The sequence below is a fragment of the Sitophilus oryzae genome, unplaced genomic scaffold, assembly GCF_002938485.1.
Source record: "Sitophilus oryzae breed Bouriz unplaced genomic scaffold, Soryzae_2.0 scaffold_158_pilon_pilon, whole genome shotgun sequence".
Classification (NCBI taxonomy): Eukaryota; Metazoa; Arthropoda; class Insecta; order Coleoptera; family Curculionidae; genus Sitophilus; species Sitophilus oryzae.
Window position 1 is genome coordinate 1,989,436 of NW_022146269.1, and position 18,141 is coordinate 2,007,576.

General features: G+C 34.4%; 1 protein-coding gene across 1 annotated transcript in view; it reads left to right on the forward strand.

Moving 5' to 3' along the window:
* Positions 1-18,141, forward strand: part of LOC115879905 (poly [ADP-ribose] polymerase) — a 35,664-nt gene that overhangs the window by 13,987 nt on the left and 3,536 nt on the right. The window contains exons 12-14 of the mRNA XM_030896949.1: positions 2,027-2,245; positions 6,969-7,088; positions 9,384-9,542. Coding sequence (XP_030752809.1) covers positions 2,027-2,245; positions 6,969-7,088; positions 9,384-9,542 — 498 coding nt within the window. The remainder of the gene's footprint in view (positions 1-2,026; positions 2,246-6,968; positions 7,089-9,383; positions 9,543-18,141) is intronic.

An 18,141-nucleotide genomic window follows, 5' to 3' on the forward strand; every position in this document is an offset into this window, starting at 1 on the left:
TTGACCGAAGGGTTCCTTCCCCGAAAGATCCCTAGACTTCTTTCACCCTTGTTTCTGGTCCTTATCCCGAGAGGGCATCAGCATGTCCTATTTATTAATTATTGTAATTTCCAAACCCTTCCGTGTAAATCTTACTCTTTTATCCATTTGCTGAATAACATTCATAATCTACCTTAACTAATACAAATGATACCGAATCATAGGATTACCTTAAAAAAACCGCCTAGAAATGAAATCTTTATTTCTTCATTCATTTGTCTATTTCTATTTAACTCTAGGAACGGAAAAAAAGATAATCCTATTTCTATCATTTTCAGACATTCATCTCGTGAACATTTGGATTCTGATTTTAAAACATATATTTAATACTTTTAATTTTCAATTTAAAACCTCTAGCGAGGGGATGATTTAATTTTACTTATTTCGTTAAGCATGCCTACGTGCTTTTTCTGCGTAGTTTATTTAGAGATATCCCTAGGGTACACACACACAACTGGTACCACTCTGTCAAATAGAGTTTTGATAATAAGGGATGAATGTTTGTTCTACTTTACCCTCGTTTATGTGACTTTAAATTATTTAGAAGATTGTATTATTTGCTTAGTTAGTTTCTCAGGATATATGCGTACTTTTAGAGAGTTTATGTGTCTTGAATAACATTAGATTATTTGCTTAGGCCTTTTAAAATTCGTTTGCCTATGTCAACTGATAACTTCGTAAACTGAAATGGTCCCATCTTGGAATAACAAACCAAAAGATAAAATTTTACCAAGCTTGATATTATTCTATTACAGTACGAACAATATTTTATTAATAAGTGATATAATATATAATACACTACCAAACTACTATTATATTAAAAATGTTCAGAAAAACAAAAATAACACTACATAAACAGAATATAACACACAAGAAACGAAAATAAAACTACAAAAACCAAGTATCACACAATAAAAAAAAATAAAACCAAATATATCACTCAAGAAAAGAATGAAATAAATTAAGCCGCACGCTACTAACTCAAAGCTGCCGTAACTGTATGTTGTCGATGACAAAAACTACGACTGACTACGACACTGGTTAATGTCTGTTGCTGGCACCCATAATGGCGGCATGCGCAAGGATATGCGCGTAGCGTTCCCGCCAAAGCGAGTCGGCCTGCCGTGTGATTTATATGCCGTGCTAGAGACGTTTATTTTTACGGTTTATTTCAAAGTTTGATTATTATTTGGTTTATTTTGTTAGAACGTTCTTAATAGTAATCAGAATACTAGATAAAGTAAGAATAAGTGAAATAAATACCAAGTTTTGTGCATTTTTGTGTAGGTTGTTTATTCTGTTATAATCTAATATTTACTAGAGATTTAAAACTTGTTTAAAAATTAAATTCAAATTTTTTATTTATGAAAATATGACACTATAATAAAAAAAACTTGATTAACTACTAGATTTTAATTTTCACTGCATTTTATTCAGAGTGAACATTAGTCAAACCATCTAGAAAGATTTTTATCTACTATTTTGAATTCAAATATTATATTTTGTTTATTTTGAGAAAACCATGAATTAAATTGTTTTGCTGAGGAAAAGTTCATGTAATTTGTTTTAACACTAATATCATGATCCCATTTAAAATGTTCATGTAAGGCGCATCTTTAAACCTTGTGACAAAATCATACATAGGACATTTTTTCTAATATTTTGTACAGAGGAATTGGTATTATTTAAAAAAAAAATGTTTAAATTTTGAGAACCACTGGATCTTTTCTGGGTTTTCTTTCTTTAAAATTTAATCTACTACCTATGTCGCCATATTATCAAGAAGTTATGCTTTTTAACTTAAAACTAAAAAAAATCTAATTTATTTTAAAAATTCCAAATTTTCAAAAAAAAGTTTTTGGCAAAAACCTCATAGACGTGTTTCTGGAGCTGAAATATACCCCTAAAAATATTTGCACTTATTTAAGACTTTTCTAATACTCAAAACAATTTCTAATATTCAAAATCAATTTTTTACTTACTATAGCAAAAACTTGATGTGCTGGATAACTTAATGGAAATGGAGATTGCGTACAGCCTTATGAAGTCGTCTGGAGGCGAACACACGGTCGATTCATATTACAAACAGCTCAAAACGGAAATCGATATACTTCATAGAGAATCTGAAGAGTTCCATATTATTCATGAATATGTGAAGAACACTCACGCTGCTACCCACGGTTCTTACGAACTAGATGTTGAAGACGTTAGTATTATACAGAGTGGTCCGAACTGTATTCCGGAAACTTCGGCAGCATATTCTGCAGATAAAAATAAGTGTGAAAAAGTTTCTATAAATTTATGTCCTAAAATAGGCTGAGCATCTACCCAACTAGCAAATATAGTTCCCAGTCCTTTTTAAAATGTCACTGCCCCTAAAGTATAGTTCCTAGACCCAATCTGCCACTTAAAATGTTACTCTATAAGGAATAGTCACTTTGAAGTATATTTCGAGAGTGACCGGTTAGTCCCTACCTACCATAAAAGTGGAAAATAAACACCCCGATTGCAAGTCGCAAACATGTAATTTAAAGAAGTGGCTGGAACTACCCGAATCTTCGAATATGACACCATAAAAGACCAAAAACTTTATAGTAACTTTTCAAAGTAGGGGTTACCAACAAATGCTACCATAATGCCTCCATAACAGTTTTTTTGGTTACTTTATAGTAACAATTTAAGTTACGGGGTAGTCGCGGCCACGACACCTAGTTACTTCTAATTTACAGTAGCATTGAAAGTAGCAAAATGGTTACTGCTACCGTCCTAGGTTACTATAAAGTACCCGTCGCTCATCCATTGCCACTAAAAAGTCACGGGGGTCAAAACCGGCTACTTTATAGTGACCGTAACTTAATATACCCTAATAAATGTAATTATCTCAGATTGCATCGTGTGCTGCTCTGTTTTAGTGTTTTCTTTTACTTGCTTTTAAGCTTTATTAAAATTTTGTAAAATCCCTAAGGCGAATAAAAAGAAATTTAGATATTCTAGTACTTTCTACCGAAAAATTAAACAAAAGGAATCACTGCGAGCCGATGCATCAACATCAAAAACAAAAACTACATATTTCTATAATCCTACTGATGAACATTATAAATCAGGTAGTGATTGAGACATTTTTGAAGCTGTTTCTGTAGATGAGTGTAGTGTTAGTTCATCTGAAACTGAATATCAGAGGAGAACTAATTTGAGGACCAACAACAATATAAAAAAAATGTAACTCTGAATAATATAGAAACACTAATAATAGAAAATGCACAATAAGTAAAAAATAACTTCAAAGGACAAGGCGGAACGTCATAGTGGCACCAATGGAATGTATAGTCACCACCACCGCGATCGGTGTAGCAATGCTCCAATTAAGTGGCAATTTGGTGGAGCAGGGAACTTTCTTGGAAAAATCACTTTATGGTTCCAAAGAATCGTTGACCATGTAGTTCCAAAAAAGTTATTGTGTCTATAAAGTCGCTTTTGGATAGCTACAATTGTCACTTTATCAATCCGAAGATTTTAAAGGTCCAAATGGGTAGGGTTGGCCTAATATGTTATTGTTCCCGGTACTTTGTGGAAGCATATGGAACTATAAAGTATTTTTCGGATTAAACGGCCATATTTTTTTCATGAATTTTTAGACGAACAGCCAAATGGCTCAAACATTATGCGATTTTAAGCTAAATATACCTAGATTAAAGCTTTTTTCCTTAGTTATTTTGTTATTTCTGACAGTGGACTAATATTTTAAAATTTGACCCCGGTTTCAAGCAAATTATTATTATTTTTTTAATTACAAACCTGAGTTTCTATTGCAAATAATATAATAATTTGAAATATTTTGAGAAGCGCTCGAAAATTTTGTTATATAAACCCACTATTTTATTCAGTAAAGTTGATTGCGTTCTGGAATTTACCTAAAAAAGGCGTTAAAATCGCACGGTAAATAACAAATACCGAAAAAATAATAATGGCTTCAATAATTATTTTCCATCATGACATTTATTTTTATGAAATGTGAAATTGCATGAAGAGGTCGCTGCGAATAAAGTTCAACAGTTTAACGAAAGTTCCACATGTCGGTGGCTAACACTTGGCTGCCACGAAGCCGCGACTAGGCAGCGTCGTAACGGATAAGTCGCATTCACCAGTAGGCTACTTTATAGTAACACATCATAGTAACTCTTTTAGTGGCAAAAACTACCCAAGACACTACCCGGCTACTCAAAATCTTTCCCCATTTTGGTCGCAGTTACTTAGCCGCTACGAATATACGACGTAGCCGCCGATGGTAACCGCCCACTTTGTAGTGGCTTTGATAGTGGCAGTTACGTATCTGCCACTATAAATGCTAGTTGGGCCACAAGATAATCCTCTCCAATTTCTCCAAATAACTTATGAAGTAACGTCAATATTTGGATGAAAATTGGTGTCTGGGAGTTTTTTGACATGATAAATTTGATTTTGATGTCAATATGACTCCTACTTGTAGAGGGCGCCACCTACATATTTTTAACTTGTTTGAAGAGTAATAACTTTTCGTTCGTATCTGTATAAAACTACTGAGTAAAAAAATAAACATTTACGACGTTTTCATCGTAAAAAAGGTCACTTGGTAAAAATCGCTACTAGTAATGGTTCTCGAGATATTTGGAATCGAAATTATCAATACCTGTCATCATTGACATAAATTAAACATGTTTACTAAATAGTTATTAGACTGAAATCATAAATTTGAAATGTTTTTGTGCCAAAAGTTCAACAGAAACTGTTTTACCATCATTTTTTCGAAGAAAAATTTATGATTAATTGAAAAAAATAAAAAGTTCTCAAATTTATCATTTCAGTCAAATAACTGTGTATTGACTATTTCTATTCTAAATATCTTGAGAAAGGTTGCTCGTAGCAATTTTTACAAAGTGAAATTTTTTACGTTAAAAATCACGGAAATGAATATTTTTTCACTCAGTAGTTTTATACAGATCCAGACGAAAAGTTATTACTCTTCAAAACAGTTAAAACACATGTAGGTAGCGCCCAAGAACGGTAAACTAATTAGGTTAACTGTTCTTGGGTAGCGCCCTCTACAAGTAGGAGTCATATTGACATTAAAGTCAAATTTCTCATATCAAAAAACGCCCAGACACCAATTTTCAGACAAATATTGACGTTACTTCAGAAATTATTTGGAAAAAATTGAAATAAAAATGAAACTTCTACACCCCTCGCATTTTAGGACATACCATTATACCAAGTTTTTTACTTATTTTTATCTTCAGAATAGGCTTCCGGAATATGAATTCCGGAATACAGTTCGGACCACCCTGTACATATACCTGATGTATAGTTTGTATGGTGAAAGAATATAGAGAGTGGCAGTTGTCTGGCATTTTTATTCAACAGTATATATTTTTTTCAACAATATGTCTTTTTAGTCAGTTGTTAAAACTATTATAGTTAGTGATGGGAGTACTCGAGTGAATTTTCGCTCGAGTACTCGATTATTGAAATAACCGACATCGCTCGATTATGAACGAGCGATGCAAGTGACGATACCGACGAACGCAAGCGATCCTAGAATGAAATAAATTGAAATCCGATTTTAATGTGACATACTCGATAAAAAGCCGAGCGAATTTTCTAGATACATTGCAGGTAGCAAATTTATACGACGTATATACCGTGTGCGTCTCAAAAGTGGCTCACCCCTATTACTTTTTTATTTTTTTAGATAAAAAAATGAGATTTGGTGTGTTAGTATATGACATAAATTAGAATGGATTGACGTATTCAATTGTTTTCTGTCACTTCCTGTTTCACCGGAAATGACTACAAATTTTGATTTTTAAATGGTACTCTCGGTATTTTTTTTACATTATTCGATAGAAAATGACATTCTAAATAGAATGACGTATCATATGTCAACTTTTGAAATATTCACTTAAAAACAAATTGTATTTTAAATTTCAATCTAGAGTGCCATGGCTGTGTTAAAAACACTAAAACGCCTTGGAAAAATAGATTTGATCGTCTAATGTTTTTAGTGTCTTGCCGTGGCCGGTTAAAAGATGCCCAAATCGTATTTTTGGTCATATCTCAATTTTTTTCAAATGGAACGAGGGTGGCTCATTAGCATATTTAGAAAACGAATTTTTTTACGAATAATTTGATACCACACACTTGGTACTTCGAGTCAAATTGTCGTTACGAACTGCATGTTACAATTTTAAATAAACCATATGCGAAAATATCAAAAGTTGACATGTGATATGTCATTCTATTCAGTGTCATTTTCTATCGAATAAAGTAAAAAAATACCGAGGATGCGATTTAAAAATCAAAAGTTGCAGAAATTGAAAAACAGTTGAATAATATGTCAATCAATCCTAATTTATGTCATATACTAACATACCAAATCTCGTTGTTTTATCTGAAAAAATAAAAAAGTTATAGGGGTGAGCCACTTTTGAGACGCACCCGGTATATTTATCCTTTGCGTATCTGAGGGACAAAAAATTTTACGACCTACATCGACAATGCTTCGAAATAAACTAAATCAGAAATCAGGCGATCAAGCGAATCGCCCGCCGCTTACTACTTGCCGTTCATTACCGAAAGTTGCCCTGCGCACGCAGATTACTGCTTGGCGCCTGGCCTTCGAGTACTTACAACATGCGACGGACAAAAAACCGTATTTTTAAATACGAGCGATATTTCGCTCGAGTGATCACTCGGTTATTGCAATCGCTTGATACTCGAGTCCTCGATTATTGAAATTAATCGGTTTTTCCCATCACTAATTATAATATCTCTCGCTGGACAGACTATACTTTTTTAATATACTTGTGCTTGATTTTATATCTTCCTGTGATTTTATTAGTAAAAAGTTGAATCCTGATAGACACTTTATTTATATTTAATTACTGTGTTTCTAGGTATTTATAGTAAGAAGAGAAGGCGAAGGTAAAAGATACAAACCCTTCAAAAAACTACATAATCGTAAATTGTTATGGCACGGCTCCAGAACAACTAATTTTGCTGGTATTTTGTCACAGGTAAGTTGAAACTGTTTTTAAAAATTGTATTATTGTATTGCTATACCGAGTGCGTCTAAAAAGTAGCTCACCTCTATAACATGTATTTTTTCAGATAAAAAAACGAGACTTGATATGGTAGTATATGACCTAAATTAGGATTGATTGACGTATTCAATTGTTTTTGGTCGCTTCCTGTTTCACCGGAAATTACTACAGCTTTTGATTTTTAAATGGTTCTCTCGGTATTTCTTTACTTTATTCAATAGAAAATGACATTCTGAATAGAATGACATATCAGTCTTCTTAAGTTTTTAATGCTACTTTTTCACAATTATCACGGGTTTGAGTAAATAAAACTTAAATTAAACTCACAAGATAGCAATAATTACTTTGAAAATGCACGCTTTAAACACTTTTCGGAATTTTTCAAATGAGAGCGGTTTAGATTCTAACTTTGACAATAGATATGGACAAGAGAAAATTATTTCTGTTTTTGTTTGCGGTTATTCCTAGCAACCGCTATAGCAGCGCCAGATCGCGTACAACGGTCGCGACCCAAAACAATTTCGCCCCCTAAAATTTTGACAGGCATTCCAATCCAAATTTATTTGCTTTATCTATGCCCTGCTGTTAGCTTCAAACCTTTGGTTTATTCTTTAAACTGTTAACTTATTTGGTCCAGGGAGACCGAACTATGAACATATCTTAGCATATCTAACATACCAGGAATACTATTTCCAGCAAACTGCCGTTTAGCCATCATAACTTTTTCAGAAGTTGTGAAAATCATATAATTATTTCATACAAAATGACTATTTGGTACCCTCAAATTGTAAACAAAATGTGACATCGAATTTGTCAGTGACAGAATCACATTTTTGCTGGTATTTTATTTGTAACTTTCTCTGGGCCGTATTATTAATTTTACTAAATTTAAGGTAGATTTTTACAAATTAATACTTTTTAATGCCGATTCCAAATAAAATTATAACGTATAAATTAGATTCTAAATACATTCCATTATTTAACGTCTACCACACAGCATGTACTTAATGCAAGGGTTCTAAATATTGAAAGGAGGGCGGTGGGCAGACTAAGGAAGGAGCATATTAAAAATCTTAGGTACACCGCGATGGGCCTCAAATATGGCCGACTTAAATTCCGGTTTATGAGTGTCGTTCTAATTTTATTTAAAAAATGTAAAACTATGATGTGGGGGTAGACGTGGGGTAGACTCAATAATTTGTTGTTTTATTTTACGTTGTGAATAAATGTTGGTAATTATTAAAATTGTTATAAAAATATATAATTCTAATAAAAATAGATAAGTCATAATAAGTATTTATTAACACAAACATCCGATACGCTACTGAAGCAGGTAAGTCAAATTAACGTATCTAAATTCTTTGACATCTAATCTTTGACAAGTAATAAATAAAAGCTAAAATGCAAGAAAAATATATAATTTAGTTAATTTAAGTGAATTTCATAAATGATCGGTTTACTACACGTATGTATATTATATAGTCACTTACTAGCGAAAAGTTGTTCCATTATTTCACTCAATTTTTGCCGAGATCTGCCGCACGCTACACAACCAACTATTTTAGAGTCTTTTTCGATAAATCGCGATAGTGTCACTGTTAATTTAAGTTCTGCCACAATTTCCATCTAGATTTACTACCTTTATACAACTATCAGTAGTAGAATAAATAATAAAAAACATAAAATAAGCTCCGTAAAGACTGACAAATCCACAAAATTTCAAATCAAATTCAAATGTGTCAAATGAATCGTCAAACAGAACTGTCAAGGAACCCCACCCTAGAGTGCTTTTTCCGCCCACCATGCATGAATACATGGATAGCATTATGCTCCTTCCTTAGTCTTCTTATTCAAAGATTTAAACCATTGTGTAAAAGATGTCAAATCGAAATGGTGAAAACTCGTGATCGCTATATAACTAAACAATTATTTAATTACTCAATTTTCAAACGGCAATAATTCAAAATTTCTTTGACGTTTACTTATATATTTAATAAACGTTCGTCATTAGTTTGTTATCTCAGTTATCTGCTTGTTTTCAGTTATCTTCAAAGTTGATAATATAAATTTTTTATTTCAGTAATTCTGATAATTGCTTCACTTTCATTTATTTATTTCAGTTTTCTCGACTTATTAATATAATGTATTTTTTATCTCAGTAATTCTCAATAACTTTGATTATTTAGCAAAATACATGTTTCTCTTGATCTATGAAAACTAATCAATTAAATATTTATAGTATTTTTATAATGGTTTTTATTTTTATAGGGGCTCAGAATTGCACCAAAAGAGGCGCCAGTAACAGGTTATATGTTCGGCAAAGGTGTCTATTTTGCCGATATGGTCTCCAAGTCGGCCAATTATTGTTGTACTAATCCCACTAATTCTACTGGTTTGCTTTTGCTTTGTGAAGTTGCTTTGGGAAATGTAAGTTCAATCTTATTCCCAGTAATATAATTCCTACGTATCATGCCATCGAAAAAATACACAGTTGAGGTGCATTATTAGTGAAATACCGCTGATAAATTGGTCTCCGTTGAATTAATGCAGCGGTGTTTATAAAATATATCCGTTATACGATTTTCGACTTTAAGCGTTGCGGAGATGAAAAGTTACTTTTTACTTTGCTATTGTCCTTCTGAGTATATAGGCTTAGTGTATTTCAGTTGATTTCAAAAAATTCCGACCGCGGCGCTGTATATGGCAGAAATCAAAAATTTTCGCTATGTATTTCACGCCGCACAGTGGAACGAGCTTATGGGAGCGGTTGGACATTAGGTTTTTTACTTGATACTTTCAATCTGGAAAACTTAAAATTATTTATATATACTGTAATATTATGTAAAGAGGGACGTCTTAAATTATAACAAAAAATTGTTGCCTTACATAACTTAAACCATATATAGGGCGCCCTAAAAATATAGTGTGTTTTACCAAAACCAATTTTTTTAAAGCCCATAACTTTGCTTCATTGTTATCAAATTTTTTTGTTTTGATTTTTTTGGAGTGGAGGAACTTTGAGTTTTATTAGAAAAAATATTTTTAATAGATTAATAATTTATTATATAGGGTGGTGAACAAAAATGAGCCTTTGAAAATTGGTCATTACTCAAACATTTTTCTTCTACTTGCGGTGCCGTGCCTGTCTTCAGGCGTTGGCGATCTCCATGACTATTTCGTGGAAGAGTTCTCTATCTTCTGCTGCATGAAACAGCCTCTCCACCCCCAGACCGGTCCAGTTCCGTATATTTCTGAGCCATGACAGTTTCTTTCGAGCTACCCATCTTCTACCTTCGACTTTTCCTTGAATAATCAAACGAGGAATATAATATTTGGTGCCACGCATTATGTGTCCGAAGTAGATCACCTTTCTGGCCTTGATGGTGGTTAACAGTTCCCGATCTTTGTTCAGCTGTCCAAGAACTTCCTCGTTGCTTATATGTTCGGTCCAAGAAATTTTAAGAATTCTCCGGTAGCACCACATTTCAAAGGCTTCTATTTTATTTATATTCTCGACTTTTAGCGTCTATGTCTCGCATCCGTAAAGAAGAGTGGACCATATGTAACAACGTAGTGTTCGCAATCGGGTTTGCGGTGACAGGTTTCTATTAGTGAGCGTGGTATTCCATTTTTTGAATGTTCTACGTGCCATTTAAATTATTGCCTTTACTTCTTCGTCACATGTATTTTCACTATTTAGCCAGCTTCCTAAATATCTAAAATGTGGTACTTGTTCAATATTGTGTCCGCTCGGAATTGGATTAATTTTTGGTCCGATTTTATTATTTGTGGTAATTTTGGAAAGCCAATGCTTTGAAATATACAAATTTAATGTCAAAATTGATATTTCATAAAAATTGAAGATGACGAACAATTTTAAAAATTAGGTACTTTTAAGTTTGTATTTTAATAAACGCAGTTTTAGATAAAGTTAATGTTTTCTGGACAAAATAATGTTAAAAAATAATGGTTTAGCATGTTTTTCTTTTCGTTTTTGAATATTTCAGCCAAGTGATAACCATATTAAATTACTGCATATTTGAAAATTATTTGAACGACTAGCATTATTTCTTAATGTCAGGGTAAATGTCAAATAAGGCGTGCGGGAAAGTATCACTTTACGCATTTGTTAGGAAAATAACTATAGTAAAGTGATAGAACACTAATTTCTCATTAAAAAGTCCTATTTGAGAATTATTTTTTTAATAGTTCTGCTTATAATAATAAAAACCGTAGATGTATCCTAATGGAGGGGGGTGCAATGATTTGGATATAATCTACTAATATACGATTTAGGATAGTACCTAATAATAATATCGGAATAACAATATATTTTTAAAGCCAGACTTGTTCAACCTATGTAAATTACTTAAAAGCCCCTTGGAAATAGTATCCATCGTATAGTTCAAATTTTGTTTTTTTTCAAAAAACGGCAAATTGGGGCAACTTTTTTATATATGTTTATAATAAGGGTATAATGGTCTACTATATGCCGGTATTCTTTTTATGGTACCTTGCGGCACTTACTTCATATTTCTTGATGATTAGATCTATAATAAAAATTCAAAACTTTTTATTCAAAAATATATAGTGGGTGATTGATGAGATGTATGTACAAAATTTTGCCAAAAATTCATTCACAAAGAACGAGTTAAATTAAAAAAATAATATTTTTTAAAAAACCTACCGCAGCTTGGGCAATAAAAAATCAAATTGTGGTAATATTTTCAACATGAATTAGCATTTTTGAAAACGGTTAATTTTAAACCTTTGTAAAAACGACAAAATACATTTTTGTTTTATAAAAATCAGTTTTTAAGAGAGGACTGACATTTGTTTTTGAAACTACCATATTCAGTTTTCCATTTTCCCAAAAAAAATTTTAGCCCCATGTCCAACATTTAACATGGACTCGTTCCATTGTGCGCCGTCTCTTTTACAGTTCATGTTGATCGCATTAAAATAATATTGAAATCGTGGCTTTGTCATAATATTTAAGTATTTTAGTTTTTTGCTAGTATAGTTATAGAGACAATAAAAATACTCAGGTACGAGGTTTGTATGATGTAACGCTGCTCAGGTAGTAAAAAGAATAAAAAATAAGTGAAACAGAATTCGAACTAGGCGTCGTGTTGTGTTGTGACAATTTCAAATGTTAATAAAATTACCGAAAAAATGTTAACGCGTAAAGGGTAGCGTAATTAGGGCATTTTTGGTGCAATAACATTCAATAACTCAACTTTTCCGGATATCCAACTCTCCCGAAAGAACATTTTATAGCTTCATAATTTCTTACACCGATTTGATCAAAAGCAAAAATGGCTTGAAGCAGTTCGACGAAACAAGTGAGTAAACAAAGTGCTCGTTACATAATCAAAAATTAAAGACATATACTATTAAACCCGTGTATTTGTATATACTAGTTTTTTACGATATTCTCCGATGGTGGCAGCACCGGCGGAGAATGGACCATAATGATATACAGGCCTTGCGACGGATCTCTGTATCATTCCCGTTTTAGCCACACAGTTAATTTTCATTTGTTAACCGCCGTCACTATTATTTCACTGCAAAAATATCACAGGTAGTAATTTTTATCCTCTACTTCTAGAAATTATCATTGCTTGTTATTACAAAGGCTAATGTGACACCGTTTTTTTTTCGATCATATTTAAATACAGTCGTGTGGGTTACTTTGTGGCGTGCGAATGTGATAAACAATACCACGAACGCTGCGGGAAAAAGAACAAACGAAAAACAAACAAGAATTTTATCGGAATATAAATTGACAAAAAACAACTGGTTTTTAGGAGGGGAGTTATCACCGCGACCTTATAGATCTATTGTGTGTAAACAACTAGTTTACAACCTAAACAGCAAAAACATGAATAAGGGTACTCCTGCTTTCAATGGGCCAGGCGGAGAACAAAATAATTCGAATATCAACATACAGGGTGTCCCAACACCAATATCTTCGCAACAAGAACATGAAAATTATTCTCAACAAACATTATACAGATTGTCTTCTACCAGTGACGAGGACTTCCATGGATTTGACAACGAAGCAAATCAAAATGAACATCCGTGGCAGTGATAAAGGAAAAACCCACGAAGAGGAGAAAAATCAGCAGAAATACATAACGCAAACACAACAACATTAAACAATAAATTTAGTGCGTTAAGCGTACCAACTGAATCAACCAGCAACTACATATATATTCACAGATACTCCTAAATACCAAAACCACCTCCAATATTTATCTATAGTGTAATAGACTACGAAGCAATAAGGAAGCAATGGTACACCAACTAGGAAATATCATTGAAGCTGACAAATATAAAACTAAATGCTTAGCAAACAATACAATAAAGGTCAATTCCACTTTACCAGACACATACAGGAAGTTAATAAAGTTTTTACATAAACAAAATATCGTACATCATACTTATCAACCAAAGGAGGAACGTGCATACCGAGTGGTTATTAAACACTTACATCACACAACAAATATTGAAGAAATCAAGCAAGAACTAGCGAATCAGGGAGATAATGCAAGATATGTCATAAACGGGAGACAGGGTGTTACCAAGGAGCCTCTTAATATGTTTTTCGTTGACTTAGAACCAGCCAGCAATAATAAATATATATACAAACTACGAAATAGGTCTGTACAAATAGAACCTCCGAGAAAATTAAAAGTCATTGTGCAGTGTATGAGATGTCAACAATATGTAGACAAGACAGATTGTAATAGACCATATTGTTTGATTTAAATGCGGTGGTTCGCACAACACTACTGCTTGCAAAAAAGTAAAGATTCCCCCGCTAAATGTGCTTTATGCGATGGTCCTCACCCAGCTAACTACAAAGGATGTGAATTTTATCATACGTTGTTAAAACCTAATAACACCATCAACAGATTAAATAATTTAATACGCTCCAATAATATGGAGAGTGTAACGAGAAATTGTCCAGTCGCGCCTGTCAGCCGTGCACAGCAAAGCAGCCAAAGCCAAGAACAACCGATAAGTTATGCGGACGTTATCAAACCAAATCTACAGCAACCTACTGATGTAAGTAACGTTTTAAATAAATTCCTAGACGAATTCAAAACAATGTTCCAACAACTCATAAACCAGAACAGCATGGTTTTGAACATGCTTACCACGCTTATAAACAAAATTCAATAATTTTATTAGAATTGCTGTGTGGAACACAAATGGCCTCCTACAGCACAAAAATGAGGTTGAGGTGTTCTTGCATCAAAATCTGATAGATGTTTTATTAATAAGTGAAACCCATTTTACAGACAGATCCTATTTCAAAATAGCAAATTATAATACTTACCATACTAACCATCCAGACAACACTGCTCATGCTGGAGCCGCTATTATTATAAAAAAAATCCATCAAGCATCTAGAATTACCAGCACAAACCACCTGCAGAAAATACAGTAAAAAGAGTTAAAACAAGGGCTTATGAGTTAACAGTTTCTGCAGTTTATTGCCCACCAAGACACAACATTAAAAAAGAAAACTTTATTTTGCCCACCAAGACACAACATTAAAAACGAAAACTTTATTGACTTCTTTCAGTACTCTGGGCAACAAGTTTATTGCTGGTGGTGACTACAATTCTAAACACACCATATTTGGTTCGCACAACTAAAGGCAGGGAACTAGCTAATGCCATTCACGAAAAAAAAAATACTCTTTTCTTTCAACCGGTATAACCCCTACCTATTGGCCAACTGATCATAATAAAATTCCAGACCTCTTGGATTTTTTCATCACAAACGGTATATCCTCTAATTACATGGAAGTTGTTTCAAGCTAAGATTTATCCTCCGACCATTCTCCAATAATTGCTACAGTCAGTAGCTGTGCCATTCATAAGGACGCTACTCCTAGACTACACAATCGAAGAACAAACTGGGATGATTACCGTAGTAAAATTAAAATCAAAGTTAATCTTAAAGTAAGTCTTAAAACTACTACTAACGAAATAGATGAAGCAGTTGCGACCTTAGTCAGTGTCCTTCAGGAAGCAACTCAGCTATCCACTCCTCTTCCAAAAACACAAAGCAGTGTTTTTCATATTCTACTTGAAACCAAAAAACTAGTAGCAGAAAAAAGGAAAGCCAGGGCAATATGGCACCGAACGCATGTACCAACAGACAAAACTGCTTTAAACAGAATTAGTAATCAATTGAAGACAAAAATCAAAGAAGCCAAAGAGAGGTCTTTTGCAGAGTATGTAAAAAATTTAAACCATTATGACACTCCATATGCATGGAAACCAATCAAACATTCAAAGAAACCTAAAACTCAATCACCTCCCCTTCGTAACGAGCTAGACCTGAATCTGCCGTGGGCCAGAAGTGACAAAGAAAAAGCACACCTTTTTGCAAAACACCTCGCAAAAGTATTCTCACCGCATAACAATGACTTAAATCATGAAATAGAAAGAAGTGTATCAGTTGTCCCAATAAACATATCAGCAATCAAGTTTTTAACAGTTAAAGAAGTTCAGCACGAAATTGACAACCTAAACCCTCGTAAGGCACCAGGAGTGGATAAGATAACGTCAAAAATGTTAAAAGAACTACCAAGGAAGGGCTTACTACTTATCACATATATATTTAATACCATCATAAGATTGAACTACTGGCCGAGATCGCTGAAAACAGCCGAAATTATAATGATCCCAAAACACGGTAAAGATGTAAACATAGTCTCCTCATATCGCCCTATTAGCTTACTACCATTAGTTTCCAAAATGCTTGAAAGACTGATATTTCGTAAAATCAATTCAGATCCAAAAACCGAAAACTGGATACCACATCACCAGTTTGGGTTTCGAGAAAGACATTCCACTATTCAGCAGATACATTGGATTACCAAACTGAAACTCTTGAGGACAAAAAGTATTGCACGTCAGTGTTTCTTGATGTTACGTCAGGCTTTCGACAAAGTATGGCATACGGAACTACTTTACAAAATTAAAAATTATCTTCCTATGTTCTACTTTCCGATATTGAAATCCTACCTAAATGGTAGAGTGTTTAGAGGCAAAATAGGTGAGAATATATCTGAAAATTATAGCATAAATGCAGGTGTTCCACAAGGTAGTGTCCTAGGACTACTACTCTATGTCCTTTTTACAGCAGACTTTCCCACAGACAATGAAACAACAACGGCTACTTTTGCAAATGACGCAGTAATTATGGCTGTCAATAAAAAGCCGGAAACAGCTTCCTTGATATTACAAAGACATCTAAATGTAATAGAGGCATGGTTACATGATTGGAAAATAAAAATTAATCCATCAAAATCGGCCCAAGTAACTTTTACTTTAAATAGAGACCAGTGCCCTCCAGTATATCTAAACAACATACTAATTCCGCAGTCTTCCTCAACCAAGTACTTAGGCATGCACTTGGATACTAAGCTTACCTGGAAAGAACACATAGTAAAGAAACGTAAGCAAATAGACTTAAAAATAAAAGACATATTGGTTAATAGGACGATCTAAACTATCGCTAGAGAATAAACTTCTTTTATATAAAACCATAATAATACCTATTTGGACATATGAAGCAGAACTCTGAGGATGCGCTAGTAAATCAAATATAGCCATAATACAGTGTGAGGCTCCCCCGTTTTTGAGAAAGCTCACGGACGCCGAGTTGCCTTGGTTCGGTTCCTCGGGCGCCACCCCCAAAGTTTAAAGTGTTTGAGAGACCACTAGTGCCAATACGGGTAGCTTTTATACAGTGGAGATACCAGGGAGTGATGAGATGAAAAGAAAATAAAACACACAATTAACTACAGCGTAACACTAGGTTTTTATTTAACTAATTAATTATGTACAAAAGTAATCAAAGAAGGTTCACGTCCTCGAATTGTAACAATAGTGAAATACAGTGTATATTTAGAGACCCGTAAAGTAAAATTTACAATAACAACCGTGTACCTCTAGAGTTTTGATCGATTATTCCCGATAAGTGGCTCTCTCACTGATTCTATCACGCGAATTCAACACGCGTTCCCGAAGTGACATTCTATTAAACACGACGATGCGAGTTCCTGATCGGCGTCGGATTTAGCGGAGTCCTAATGAACACAGACACGTAGGTACCGGAGCAACACACTCTACCACGAAGTGACTCTCTAAACGGCGGTGACGTCGTTACAGGCGTCCCGATGGTCACAGCTAAATATTTATCGTAACGGCGTCCGTTTTACAGCGAAACACGGACCTCGGATCGGCGTCGGAATTAAAAGCGTCCAGTGACACACAAACGCGAGCCCTGGATCGATCGGGAAGTTAACAGCGTCCCGTGGGATACACAAACGCGAGTCCCGGAGTGACGTAGACGTTAGCGACGTCTCGGCGAGTTGTACGTCGTTCGGATAAGCGCAGCCCGCACACACACCACCCGGTCAGGACAGCCTCGGGATTTCGGCGAGATCCCGTCCAGCGTTACTGTTGCAGGGTGCCGTCCGGACGGCACACCTAAAGAAATACGGGAGCTACAAAACCAGCCTCGGGATTTGGGCGAGGTCCTGTCCTAGCTCCATAAATATTCGCGCCCGTGCGTTTACTGAACCACTTTAGCTGTCCCTTATGAAAACCAATTAGTTAGAATTAGAGAGGCACGTTAAACCAGGGTAGATGTCAGGCCACCTTTATGTTGTCTAGTTTCCGGGACGTCATTCCTGACAACTACTATAGTAAACCGTGTTCCCTCTTTCGCCTGGCAGGCGACCTCTATTTATACGAATTTTAAAACCCCTTTAGTTATTATCCCGTAATTAACTTTTCCCGAGAGGCACGTTAAACCAGAGTAGATATCAGGCCACCCTTATGTTATCTAGTTTCCGGGACGTCATTCCTGACAACTACTATAGTAAACCGTGTTCCCTCTTTCGCCCTGGTCGGCAACCTACGCTCTCCCTTACCCATAAAACGCGCCTAGGTGGTACAGTAACCGCTTAATAATTATAACAAGGATACGACCT